The sequence below is a fragment of the Eschscholzia californica genome, unplaced genomic scaffold (assembly GCF_041429995.1).
Source record: "Eschscholzia californica isolate CP2 unplaced genomic scaffold, dmEscCali1.0.p SCAF_5, whole genome shotgun sequence".
NCBI lineage: Eukaryota > Viridiplantae > Streptophyta > Magnoliopsida > Ranunculales > Papaveraceae > Eschscholzia > Eschscholzia californica.
The window spans coordinates 46,245,965-46,260,818 of NW_028238472.1; the positions used below are offsets into that span (position 1 = coordinate 46,245,965).

Sequence of the window (14,854 nt, forward strand, 5' to 3'; positions counted from 1 at the left end):
CCTTAGTGTCAATATAGATACACTCTAATTCTTTTTGTCTCCAGAGGAGATCTCTAAAATCTTTTTACTTAATAGAGAAAAAATAGTTAAAAAAATAAGGTGTTTATAAATTTTAGAATGTCTCTATAATAAGACGGGTGCTATTTACAGAGTTACTAAGTGCTATTTACAGGTCTGGCTATTTGTAGATCTATTTTTTACTATTTACAAATCTTTTAACTTTATCACAACTTAATAGTTATTTAGAATAAAACCCCTATTTTAGAGATAGGTCCTCTGACCGAGAATGCTGAAAAATTAAACATCAAACTGATCGAAAATGTTGAAAAATTAAACATGAAATTGACCGAAAATGTTGAAAAATTAAAAATCAAATCGACCGAAAATGTTCATTGTTTTAAGCATTATTTCACCGAAAATTTGGGTTGTTCACTTAGAATGTTGACCTAGAAATCTGAATTTTTTTAGAATAATCACCACAAATTACTTTATCTTACCTCTAAAGTTATGTCTTCACTTAGAATGTTGTTATATGAGTCCAATGAAGAGTTGTAGTTGAGTTCTTCAATATCAAACTCTTCCATTAATGAAGCTCTTGACCACCAAGCTCCTCGATTAATGTACCTTCCTCATTGTTAGGTTCTTCCATTACTAATGTTTCTAGTAGGTGACTCTGAGTTGATTGGTCATAGTTGTGGTGGTGATTGTTGGGGTGGTGAAAGGTGTTGGTGGTGGGATTTAGGAATGAAGGAAATAAAATATCTTCTACTCTATAAATAGCAAAGCCTTATTTACAGAGAAAGTGAAAAGATTCCAACTTTTGGGGTTTGTAAATATCCAAAGTAGCTCTGTAAATAGTGTCTTATTGGAGAAGATTTTTAACAAAATCTCTAAAAATACTAAGTGGCGATCTAAGTGTTAGAGTTTGAGTGTCCCATTAGAGATGCTCTAAGTCTCAGACTGGTCAGTCCGAGATAGGGCACATATATCAGTCCAGAGTCAAAGGATATTGACTTCGGCCAACCTACTCCATGGGGCACGAAGAGTAATTATGGAAGGCGCCTTTAGCTACTCCGGGAGAGGAACCTCATGCCTCCCAACTTCTGAGAAACACAGAGAAAGGAAGTACTTGTCCTCTTGCAGGGTCAGATGAAGATCGTTAGATCATTAATATCCTGAAAAGTTAAGGCCATCCAATAAACCCTAAAAGCACCAAAATTGTACAAAACCTTCATTTTTCCCAAAAAGATACTACATTAAAAGACAAACACTGACTTTTCCTTTTCTGCCCTTTTCCACTGTCTTATTCCGAAACAACTAAACAAAAGATAACAAAAGAGAAAAATAAAAGGAAAAGACTCCCAACACCAAAAAGAACCCTAACCCTAAAATGAAACCCTAGAATTTAAGTGTAATTTCATTGCCATTATTACTATTATTTTTATCATCTTGATCTCTAAGTGAAGCTAATCCTCTTCTTTCTCCATTTTCACCACTATCACCTTTCCAACTATTACTTTCGGATTTTCCGTCTTCGATGCTCTCGGACCGATCTCCGGTTCCCCTTATGTCAGATTCCGGCGAACTATGTATCTTTGATGAGATTTTGTAAATATGTTGGTTAGGGTGGGATAAGGCATGATGATGGTGCATTTGGTGGTGGTGGTGGTGATGAGGTGGTGCAGCTGCAGCATAAAATTCTTGAGGTACTCCGGGCGGCGCACAGTAGTGATTAGACGGTAAAGAAGCAGGATGTGCGCCGTAGATGGTGGCCTGACCTCCTGCACTGTGAGCTGCTGTTGCATATTCTGGTGGAACCCAAATACTACCCAGTACCACTAATTGTGGTGTTGGGGTTCCGGCTGATTGTGGAATTTGACTTGGTCTTCTTGTGTGGAGTCTATATTTCTGGGTTACAAAAAAGAAGAAACAAATTAGTGGTCTGTCTAGCTAGGGAAATGCTAAATGGCCCCAGTTTGGAAGCCGATCAGGAGCTGAAAAATGATGTGGCCGGTTCCAATTGATCAGACTATTTTTCTCCTCATGACCTGACCAGTTGGGCCAGTCACATGGCCTTTCAGCCCGTGGTCGACCCCAAAATTTGGACAGTTTAGAATTATTGGCCTAGTTACATGCACCTGGATGAGAGAAACAGAGAAAGAAAAGAAAACCTGTAAATGGCTCTTGACTTCATCATTTGTTAATCCATCAACTTTCATCAACTCCCTTATTTGTTTTGGTGTAGCAACTGTGTTTATCAAAAGAAATTGTTACTCAAAGTTCTCGTTCAACAATCAAATAGAAAAACGCAAATCTTTTTTTTCTTTTTTACATTTTTAGTCCTTTTTCTTCACTTTATTGTTTATCATAGATATCGCCTAATCATAAACTAAAAATAAACATATATTCATTCGGTCTGCGTACTAAGACCAACTAAGCTACCTAGATCTCAGAATAGACACATTTAGATTTAAATACGAATGTTATTTTTAATATTTATCTAGTATTACCTTGAGAGCCACCTAACATCTGAAGAGCATTAACAAATCTTCGGTGCAAATCCGGTGACCAACACCTTCTTGCTTTTCTATGAGCTGCCTGTGAGGTTGCGGACGCTCCATGTGTTTCGTTATGAGACCCAATCGTCTTTCCATGTTCTTCTGAGGAACCTCCTCCAATATCGCTACCCTTACTAGAGTTATTATCTCTTCTTGAACAAGATATTTTATTTTCTGATTCAATACATTTTTTCTCGTCGATAATTTCTTTATCATTGGAAGCAAGAGCAAGATCAGGAAGAGTTCCTAATGTAGGACTAGAACATGAATTCCTTTCTTTAGTAAATGGAAGAAATGCTCCTACATTTCTCTTATTAGTATCATCATCTAAATTTATTAGTTTTGGACTAATTTGATCAGATTCTTTTGAAGTAGTTTGTTGTTTGGTTCCTTCATTATTTGATTGACTCCATAATTGTGCAGATATCATCCAACTTGATTTTTCTGATATGTTTGATGCTTTATCTGATCCTTCAGAATTTGAATGCTTTAGAGGTATAAATTCTTCAAGAACCGGTTTCGGTTCTTGGCTTTCTTTATATGTCTGCAGTTGCTGCCTGGAAGCCTCCATAGCTGACAAAAAATCGAAAAATAATGTATAATTAAGATATATGACGAATAAAATCACAGCATATGTCAAATCTATGAGAAAAATATGTTTGTACATACCACCCTCTCACAGAGCGAAACTGAGGGTTGCTGGTAAGCTGCCCACAACTGCGCCATTATGTGAGAGGATTGTATTTACAGACAGACCAACATTATGTATATACAACAACCTCCAAATATATATATGAATTATTATCAACAAGAATATATATATGAAGACAACTCATCGTTACCATTAGAGAGAAGCTGCATGCAAAGGGGTAATTCACGCTTGAACGCTTCGATCTTGAGCCATTCTTCTTCAAGATGAGAGAGGAATTCTTCAAGTTTTTGGGTTTGATCAGGTTGTTGTTGTTGTTGTGGTTGTTGTTGATGATCTGCAAAAGATTTAAGAAGCAAAGAGTAACTCTGGGGTTTGGTTTCTACTTGGTTTAGTTCCAAAGAAGAGCTCATATTTTAAGTTGAACAAATGAAAGATTGTTTTTAGGTTTCTTTGTGTACTCTACTCTTACACTTTCATGCTCAAACCAAAAAAAAGATGGATGGATAAAATGTATCTTGTAATCAGCACAAAGAAGATGAAATGAGGGTTAATTGTGATTCCTTTATAAGGGTGAGTTTGTTGATCAAGTTGTTAGGAGAGATAAAGAAGAGAGTAGAAAGAGAGAACACAATGAGAATCAAGAGAGGATCGTCCTTTTACGGGTAAGTTCGAGGGCGAATAAAGTAGCTAGGGTTTTAAGAGAGGTATAGAGTGTGATAAAGTAAAGGGGAGGTAACCTCTTTGCAAAGAACAAAGGCAAAAGCTAATTGAGAAGACTATCTGTAAATTGTAATGAAGGAATCAAGGTTTTTTTTTTTTGGTATAGAGAGAGAGAGAGAGAGAGAGTCATGTGCTTAGGGTTGGTCTTTAACAACTTTGGACTCACTTTGTGTGTACGAATTTCAAAATCACAAAAACAAAAGATGATTCTTCTTCTTCTTCTTTGTCTTAACTTTTTCTTCTCTCTGTTTGTTATTATCAGTCATGACACTTCTCAACTTTTTTAAAAATATAAAACCCTAAACCCAAGAATCAATTATCCTTTTCGAACAAATTAAAATTTTGCTTTTTCTCACACAACCATGGCAACTTTTATCTTTGGCAATTTTTTTTTGTTGAACTGACTTTTATCTTTGGCAATTGGTTTTTAGACAGGTCTGAGTTGAGTTGAGTTGATTCATCTTGTTGTGATTGTAATTGGCTTTAGGTTTCTAGGGAAAGAAAAACATATGAAAATAGAGAAATGCTATTTGCCCTGAAATTGGGGGTTGACTATGTCGATGGCTTGATGTGGGTGATCCAATTGGTTCACCCAAAATTTCTCTCCACGTGGCCTAGTCAATAGGAGTCGACCACATTAGTCTTCGACTATAGTTGTCTCCCTATTACGAACCAAATAACATTTCTCATGAAAATATATGCATTTTAACACCAAACATACACTTCTGACCTTATCGACTTGATTAGAACAAAGTGCAATATTATTGCCTTTTCAAAACATGTAAAAAGACAATATTACCTCTTGTTCTATATATTTGGGATAGACGTCAAGGGGGTGTATTTCAAACATTTTCCTTCTAAGACATAACATAATAAGGTAATTCGACCACCGAGTCAAATGGCTCCATTTCCGAGTCAACTCAGTCTAGTGATTGTGTTAGTTTATATATAAATGTAACTAGGGTTAGTTTGTAAATTATAAAGATTGTGTCTTATAGCTTAGCTTCACATATACTACTTTCATTGCTTTTTAGGTCATCTTTTATAAATTATAGCTTTTGCTAAATTATGAAAAGCAGAATACTTCCATTAGTTCCAAGTATATATACCCTTAGCTAGGTTAGGATATACATGGCATAAACAAAGGTAGGATTCATATTTAGCCATTTGATGCACACCACACTTAGAATATTTTCTTAACACCATAAGATTACTCATACACACTATTAGATGTCCAACACTTGTACTACATAAGTACTACTTAAAGGTTGTCCTTGCCAAAAACAATCACTAATCCCCTCTCTCTCCCTTTCTATAGAATTTTAGATATATAAAGTATCTATGAATAATTCTAGCTTGATCATAAGAAACCCTAATGTGGGAAAGTTTTGATAAAAAAAATAGAGAGATACCCAAGTAGTAGTTTTACAACATTAAAAAAATTAACCAAAGAGATTAAAGATGCTATATTCTCCAAAAAAAAAAAAATCGTAATATCTTTAGTAACATGAGAAATGGGCAGTCCAAACGGCCTACTAGATCTCAACAAAACAATCACGTCAATCTGTGAAGGAGTTTGAACGCCAAAATCCAAACTATTCATTTTTCGTGTTGTCAAAGTTTTTATTTCTTCGGGAGAAATGAAGCATTTTTCATACATGTGTTGTATGAGTGCCCGCCAATAGCGATAATTAATTAGTATCTGTCCACCATTTATCCAACTTTAATTCTCTTTTAGGGTTTGATAAAGTTTTTTTGTATAATTGTGTTGAAATATTTGAAGAACATCTTTAAGAGAATATTTAGTTGAATGCATTATTATAGTGTAAACAAGTAGTATATAGTATAATGTATACCCACCCTAAGGAAGGAATATCTTGCATGCAACTTCTACGACTCTTAAACCAAGGGAATACACCACCATCAAAGTTAACACAAAATAAAGGAAACCATAACCCTAAAAGAATAAAGCCTAAGCTCCCCCTTGGGAATCTTCTTCTCTGCTATTGACTTTAGTGAAGTGGCATGGAAGGTAACAAGATTCTCTCTATCTCTCTCCAAAACAAATGACATTTTAGAAAGAGCTTTAATAGCTTTGGGTTTAATTATTTGGGTCAAATCAGATCCATGACCCATCTCATCTTAATTAATGACTCCTTGAAAAGATTTCTTCATTAGAAATGTTTTTTCCAACGAAGTCTTAATAAAGTTTGACTCCAGCGCTTATCCGACATCTTTCTGATTGCATATTTCCATGAACAGTTTTCTAAAATTCTCAATAATTAAAAGTCGAAGTTGTGGATTCTATCATCAATAGATTGAGCAAGCCTATAAGACAAACTCTAAATGTATGCTCTTGTTTTTTATTTTCCATATTGATTTTGGGCCCATATTAGAGACAACGAGATACAAAAAAACACCATGTTTACTACAAATATACATGATCAAATTCTCCTACACACCAAGACAAAGTAGTTCTCCAGCAGATAAACTAACAAAGTGGACGCGAAAGAACAACTGCACTAGGATTTTTAAAGTTGTTCCTTGTATTTTGTCTCAATTATATAGTACGTTTGTTTATTATATACATTAGGAAAAAAGAAAATTTAAATTAGAAGATGGGTCATGACTTGATAAATCCAACCCGACCCGACGCGACCGGACCCATATTACAAGAAGGGAAAGGAAGGGGGAAATAGAGGTAGAAGATAGGAGTGAAGAAGAAAAAGATAAGAAGGATGAATCAAATTCTCCTGTGCAATAATGATAGATGGTCACTTTCCAAAAACAAAAACTAGCCTTCTAGTACAAGACTCCAACCCATGCCTTTTCCTTAGATTCTCTCTCTCACACAACAAACATTTCCTTTCTCTTACTAACATTTCTTTTTTCTCTTTTCTTTATATTCCCCCAACCAATATCGTCCTTGTTGAATATCCCTTTTGTCTGGAGCTGAACGAGGGAAATAGATTCCTACCTTGTTTGAATTAACTAACACCTACTATTATTTTGTTTTTTTTTTCTATGTAAAGAATAGAAACCTGAGCTAGTGAGAAAATTTTAATGTGAATGCACATTCGTACATTCAATTTTTAAATCGGTAAACTTGTATACACGATTAAGATATTACGTTAATATAGTCCGAGTAGGTCATGGTTATTACGGAATGCCAAATTCTTTCATGGTTAATTACATGCAAACTAAGTCTAGCTTATTTGTAAGTTCGCGCATACCTTGCATAAAAAAATTATTGGATTTTTTTTTTAATGAAAGAAAATTCGGCTTATGGAATTTTGTGACCCGTTTCCTGCCTAGCTTCCCTACTTTCTCAAAAATACCCAGATGTCCCCCTTTTTCAGATTCCGTTATAACACCGTTAACTAGTCATCATCTCTCTCTCATCCAACTCATCACCTCTTTCTGCCATCTCATCATCACGCCACCTCATCATCTTCAATGGCGAAGGTCGCCGACCGAAAAAATTGACTAGGCGGGAAACTAGTCATAAAGTTGGGGGTCATTTGAAAAATAACCCTTTTACTTTTAATGTGAGTGAAAGAACATTGACTAATGATTTTGGAATGGCTTAAATTAGGCCCGAGAGAGATAATTTCCAATTAATATGTCATGTAACTATGTATTTTTGGAATCAGAAAGAGAGGTTGTAGGACTAGGATTTTAAGTGAGCTAAACAAACTGAAATTCTAGAGATATCTTTGTAACTTGTTTTTCACTTATAGTGGAAATCATCGTGTCGTTGTTCGTCGTGGAGTAGGCTAATAAACCGAACGACGTAAAATTGTTTTGGAACAAATAAAAACATTAATTGTAAAGCAAAAAGACAACTAGGATTTCTTTCGTGAAGATAAGCGAAAGAAACTAAGGGACTAAATCATAAATAAGAAAAGAGAAGACAACATTAATTGTAAATTTTAAATAGGGTTTTTTCAATTAATACCATTAGAAATTGAAAAGGCAAATCATCTGAATATTTGCGAAAAACTGATAGCTCACTTGGTAATGTATATTACTCCCAAAATCCACGTTTATTGAACTTGAATTATTAAAGGTATAAATAATGCAATTAGATAGGCTTTTGTGCAATTAACTTAGTTGTTTCTTTCAAAGTTTAAATTCCGCGTTTATCGCATCTCAGTGATGCAACAATATTTTTGTAATGACTATCGTAGTCAATTTCCTAAACAAAATATTTCTATAAATTAGTGAACTAAGCAAAAAAACATGTCAAAAACTAAGATGCCAAACCAAAAAAATTACCCATAAAGATAATTAAGTGACACACATTTATTGGATGGTCCACGTACTTGGAGGCCCCCGAGCATTTCCCAATTTTGGCATCTCGAATCCAATGTAGGATATAGATGCATCATGCATCAATGTAATTGTTTAATGTGGTCAATCGAAAAAGCATCAACTTTCTTTTTCTTTTCCTTTTACCCTTTTTAGGTTTACGTTTTTCAACAACAACATATCTTATAATCCTCAATTTGAACCAAACCAGCATATCTTTAATGTCTCGATCCAAACCCACCATTGATTTTTGAGTGGTACTACAAAATAATTGGACTATAAAACCCATGTGTGAGAAATGCGGATTTTTAAAGAGGATCAGTTCTACTCAATAATAAAAAGTCTTTTGGTGAAAATATCTGAATCAGTCGCATTAACTCTATCAGTCTGTGTACCAATTGGAATGTGTGAGATTAACCTTAGATGCTATAATTTTTTTTTATCTATGTAAGACAATTCTCGCATATAGGGGGACCTTTAGACATCTCATTTTAGGACTTGATAGAATATTGAACCCCAAATAAAAAAGATTAATTTCAAAGACAAAGTTGAAGATTTCGATTCCATTCTTTATCATATCTAATCTTCAATATGGAAATTCCTTCATCCATCTTTTTTTCCTTTTGAGAGATTATACTAATTTTACAAGTAGACTTAATCAATGGTTTATATAAATTTGAGAGAGATTGAAAGTGGGAAGACTGAAATATTCTAATATTCATACTTAGCCTACTTCTGCCTTTACAAAAAAGCTTATGATGGGTGCATTTATGGGTTGTAATAGTTTCTTCTTTCTCTCTCTCAAAAAAAAAAAAGAAATAAGATTAAAGAATCATTTCTACTACTTAATTCATTAATAATTAAATCTTGAGTTGATGGCTCACAGAATTTTTCAATCTTTTTGGGATATGCAGGTTCTCTATAGTTTTCAGAACCTTAATAATTCATGGTGAATTTTCTTTTCTTTTTTTGTTTTGGTTAGGCCCATTGTATAATTTATTAAACCTTCGAAAATTTCTCTTTCTTTTCATTTTTTTTATTTTACTTATTTTCAAGGTCTTTTACAAGTTTTAATGGAGGACCTATGTTTTATTCCACACGTGTCGAAAAATAACATTATTAAACTCTTTTTGGGGTAGGGTACAAACTATAGACGCGTTTAAGTAAGGGGTGTAACCCTCTAACCCCGATCATGCACCAGATGCCCCTTATATAGTTTTGGTTTTTAAGTTACAAAGATTCTCGCTTGATTGCATTTACGAGAGATATTGAATTAATTAGAGCCGATCATGTTAAATTCACGATTATATAATAATCGAAGATATGATAAAGTCACGATTATATAAGAATCGGATACATAAACATAAATGAAAGACACAATGTTTAACGTGGTTCGGTCGGATACTCAAGATCTACATCCACGGAGAAATAACTCTTTATTAATAATCACCACATACAATTGTATGTGGGGTTGATCGGTTACATTGGTCAGACATAACTCGATGAGTTTGATTCCTAGAACCCTCTCCTATTTATAGATGACTTAGGGTTTAGGGTTTCCTAGTTTCTGATTACTAAACTAGGAAATAATACAAAATCTATCTAATATTACCATTAGATAGTTACAAGAGATATTCTGAATATAAGAAACTAAATCTTCACATATCTTCAATATATATATCTCCAATATTCTGAATTCTTCTTGATCGTCGGATCTCGTCTTCTCGATCCGTCACGTACATACACGTATATTGTTTCTGCAACTTATCTTGACCGCCGGATCTCCTATTTTCGATCCTCCTTATGTAACGTATCCTATTACCCCCCCGCAAGTTGGAGCACGTAAATTTTGAAGTGTCCGACTTGGAGAGAGAAAAAGGAATTACTTCTTGATTCGTCGTATTCGTCTTCTTGCAACTCTTGGATTGTGGATGCGTTGGAAGATGAATGAACGATGATTAAGTCACAACCAAAAGGTTGGTAGTTGCGGTCAAAAAATTGAGCGAAAATCAATGACAACGAAACTACATGTATTTTTCTCATGTATGTAAAGTTGGTCATTGTATGAAGAAAATGTCAACAACTAAAAGGTTGTGATGATCAATATTTGTCGTATAAAAACGTCAAGTATGAACTTTAGGAGTGACAACAAAATAATGTTGTTTTGTTTAAAATCGACAAGAAATCATTGTCGTAATTGCCAAAAAATATTGGAGAAGAAACAACCAAAAAGATGGTCGACATTAAATTCATTGACAAAAATATGCAAGATCGATATAATTCCGAAAAAATAGAGATATTCCATTCATTGAAGAGATATTCTATTCTGTGGAGAAATATTCCAAAATGTTATTTAGTAGGAAAGACAAGTCATCATAGATTAAGTATGAGTTGAAAAATGTCACGGGAGAATCCGGAAATAAAGATCAAAATAGATATATTCTATTTGTGGTGGGAAAATCCAAAATATAATTGGAAGAAATAAAATAATCATAAGAAAAATATGATTATGAAAATTTCGCGGGTTGAATTCCAGAATTAAAATCCAAAATAGGAATTATTTATCCGTTGAAGAGAAAGTCCAAAATTTTAGTAGAGAAATGAAATCTTCATAAACAAAGTATGAGTTTGGAAATCTCACGAGTATATCTGGAAAGAAAAGTCAAAATAGATGAAATTAATCTATTTTAGTGTCACAAATAGAAGAGAAGGTGACAAAAAAGTTGCGTCACATCTAGAAATAGTTGGATATAGGTGTCAGTAGAAGTCTGTCGCAAAAGAAATTTTCCGACAGTTAAAGAAACTATGGCAAAACATTGTCACACAAAACTGTGGCAAAAAAGTATGTCACAAATATATAATTTGGGGAAAATAGTGTCCAGGAAAATTAGGGTTCCGGTGAGACAATGTGTTCTGGTAACTCTAGGGTTTGCTTATCCTACTTAGTCGCGGGTTGAAAATAGCCGGGTTCACGGGTGAACAAACTTTGAGAGTTTGGGTGAAGGAGAAAACTTAAATTGGTTTCTGTTGTGCTTATCCGTCGAGAAATAGAACCGAATATATAAGAATTGGTTCCTGACGGTGTGTTTGTCAATTTCAGACCTATTTGGTCTTTAAAAAATCGAAATTTTTTTTGCAAATTAATGTAAAACTAACCTTTGTTGAAGAGGAGATCGTTGGTGCTTCTTCGACATCAAATACTAGATGAAAGTGATGAACCGAGTACTAATCACAACGAATTAAAAAGGCGTTGGAATTTGATAATCACAAGTATAACTTGGGAAATGTATATCGACAAAGTGATTTATCGATTACGTAATCACAACAACAAAAAAAAATTGTCGGAAATTTGCGGAAGCATAAAACACGAACAAAATCCTGCTCATGATACCATGTTAAATTCACGATTATATAATAATCGAAGATATGATAAAGTCACGATTATATAAGAATCGGATACATAAACATAAATGAAAGACACAATGTTTAACGTGGTTCGGTCGGATACTCAAGATCTACATCCACGGAGAAATAACTCTTTATTAATAATCACCACATACAATTGTATGTGGGGTTGATCGGTTACATTGGTCAGACATAACTCGATGAGTTTGATTCCTAGAACCCTCTCCTATTTATAGATGACTTAGGGTTTCCTAGTTTCTGATTACTAAACTAGGAAATAATACAAAATCTATCTAATATTACCATTAGATAGTTACAAGAGATATTCTGAATATAAGAAACTAAATCTTCACATATCTTCAATATATCTCCAATATTCTGAATTCTTCTTGATCGTCGGATCTCGTCTTCTCGATCCGTCACGTACATACACGTATATTGTTTCTGCAACTTATCTTGACCGCCGGATCTCCTATTTTCGATCCTCCTTATGTAACGTATCCTATTAGGAAAGAGACACGATAATTAACGTGGTTCGGTCGGATACTCAAGATCTACATCCACGGAGAAATAACTCTTTATTAATAATCACCACATACAATTGTATGTGGGGTTGATCGGTTACATTGGTCAGACATAACTCGATGAGTTTGATTCCTAGAACCCTCTCCTATTTATAGATGACTTAGGGTTTAGGGTTTCCTAGTTTCTGATTACTAAACTAGGAAATAATACAAAATCTATCTAATATTACCATTAGATAGTTACAAGAGATATTCTGAATATAAGAAACTAAATCTTCACATATCTTCAATATATCTCCAATATTCTGAATTCTTCTTGATCGTCGGATCTCGTCTTCTCGATCCGTCAAGTACATACACGTATATTGTTTCTGCAACTTATCTTGACCGCCGGATCTCCTATTTTCGATCCTCCTTATGTAACGTATCCTATTAGATCACGGTTAGTCTTATGAAAATATAGCTAAACAAATTTTTGTTGTTATTTTTCGTTTTCAAGAAAAACTATGCACAGACATATAATGTTCTCATCTGAAAAGAAAATAGACGATCGAAAAAAGTATTTTTTATCGGTTTTTCTTAGGGTGGAAGAGTAAGGAAGAAGATTTATTTCCTTACATCCTTTTCTCACACTTGTTATTCTAAAGAGGATTTTAAACCTTGACAAGAGTAGACCTCAATGAGTATATACAATACAAGAGGGCATCTCAAGCATATGAAAGTGGAGAATAAGAATAGAATTATTTTTGTCGGCCTCTAACAACATTACCCACAAAAGTTTGCATGTATTTAGAGTGAATTTGAAGAAAGGAACTTTTGTTTTCTTAATTATATTTAATATACTTTTTGCTTATGACTTTCATTAATTATATATTATATATTCTTTTGGATTCAAAATAAATCACTTAAATATACATTTTTCTTATGAAATATTCATAGTGATCTTTTAGTATGAAGTAAATTCTTTTCTGTCTATTTTTAAAGCGAATTTCTTTCTCAGTTATCGTTTTGTCTTATGTAAAAAAGAAACACTTCTACAAGTTTAAACTTGGAAAAGTCTAGCAAGTGAAAAACAATTGTGTATATTGAACTTTGGTGATTATGCATCATTGTTTTTTTTCAGTTGCAAATTATGCATCAGTTTTGAGCGTCGACTTTATCATTTATCGTCAATATCTTAATGGTGGTCCGATATTGATATCTTTCCATTTTGAGTGGGTAGATGATAGACACATTGTAATGCCCTTATGGGCAGCTGCATATAACTTGTGGAGGGGTCAAAGAGAAAAATCTGAGTTATTTATACCAAAGACTTCATATAGTCCTTTCGACAAAATAAAAGACTTCATACAGTAGACATCTAATCTCCTATTCCACTTGACATAAAAAAAAAAAAAAAGAATTTCTGCCTCTAAAACTCTAAAGGTTCTAGGATCGATCCCCAACTGATGTGAAATCCATAGTGATAGTTTAGAATGTTTAACTTAAGACGGGTTCTATGTCTTTGTAATGACTGCAATCAACCTTCCAAAAAAAAAATCACGATTTTTCCTTTAAGAAAGGTATAAGTACAAATTGTTTCGTTATTGCAACTTGTACTTTTTAAGTGTTTTTATTCGTAGATTTTTGCTTTCGATATAAAGAAATTATTTGGAGTTCATCTACTCATTTTTGGTAGTTGTTTTTTTTTTTAGATTAGTTCATCAAGTTGATGTGATTAGCTACATCAAAGATTGAAACAATAAAAAAACAAATCAATAGTTAGTTCAGATTTATTGTTTCTTATAAGCCGCACCGACACCCCACCACAAGGGGCCACTTTTAGGAAGTGCTTAAGTTAGGTCTGGTACCATACTAATACCTTATCTCATTATAAACCTCAATGTTGATGTTGTTTTTTTGTTAAATTGGCCGGCGTGCCTGGAACCCCTATGTCATTATAAGAAGGCAACCACTCTGATTTCTGGCATGAGAACTGGACTAAGTCAGGTACTTTCTTCTCCAAATTTCATTCGATTTGGAAAGTTTCGAAAAAAAATATGCCTCCGTTCAAGAATGTATGAGAGGTGACTTCAGAGAAGATAGATGGAATCTCCACCTTTCTAGACCCATTAGAAACTCTGAAATGAAGGAGCTAACATAGCTTCTCTCTGCAGCAACTATGGCTACAAGCAATCTTGCAGCCCCTCATGATTCAAGAAATTGGTCTCCTTCCAATAAAGGTTTCTCTGTTAATTTACTTTACAGAATCCTCGAGGAACAATCTAGTGCAATTGGCGATTACTTTCCGACATATTTCTGGAACAAGATAATACCATCTAAAGTATCTTTCCTCATTTGGTCAGTCCTGCACAAATCTTTGCCCACTAATGATAGACTCACCAAGCAAGGATCCTACAATCCCAATAGATGCTCTATGTGTAAAAGAGATGAAGAATCATCAAACCATTTGCTTTTGCTGCTGTTCTTTTGCCTCTGAAGTTTGGAAAGAATTACTACTACAAGAATGGAATGGTTTATGTCATTTGGATATCATCCAACTAATCAAAGATTGGAAACCAAAGAATAGATAGAAAAAGTTCCTTGATGTTATGCATTCCAGCTGCAATCATATGGAATATATGGATTGAAAGAAACAAGAGGATGATGGATGATTTGTATGTGAAAGAAGCTACAGTCGAGGA

General features: G+C 33.9%; 1 protein-coding gene across 1 annotated transcript; it reads right to left on the bottom strand.

Annotated features, from left to right (window-relative positions):
• Window positions 1–1,218: 1,218 nt before the first annotated feature.
• Window positions 1,219–4,181, bottom strand: LOC147539770 (myb family transcription factor EFM-like). The gene is made up of 4 exons (XM_086643960.1): window positions 3,401–4,181; window positions 2,511–3,131; window positions 2,172–2,248; window positions 1,219–1,908 (listed from the first exon to the last, which is right to left on the bottom strand). The coding sequence occupies exons 1-4, from the start codon at window positions 3,618–3,620 to the stop codon at window positions 1,399–1,401; spliced, it is 1,428 nt and encodes a 475-aa protein (XP_086500086.1). The 5' UTR covers window positions 3,621–4,181; the 3' UTR covers window positions 1,219–1,398.
• Between the last annotated feature and the right edge of the window lie 10,673 nt (window positions 4,182–14,854).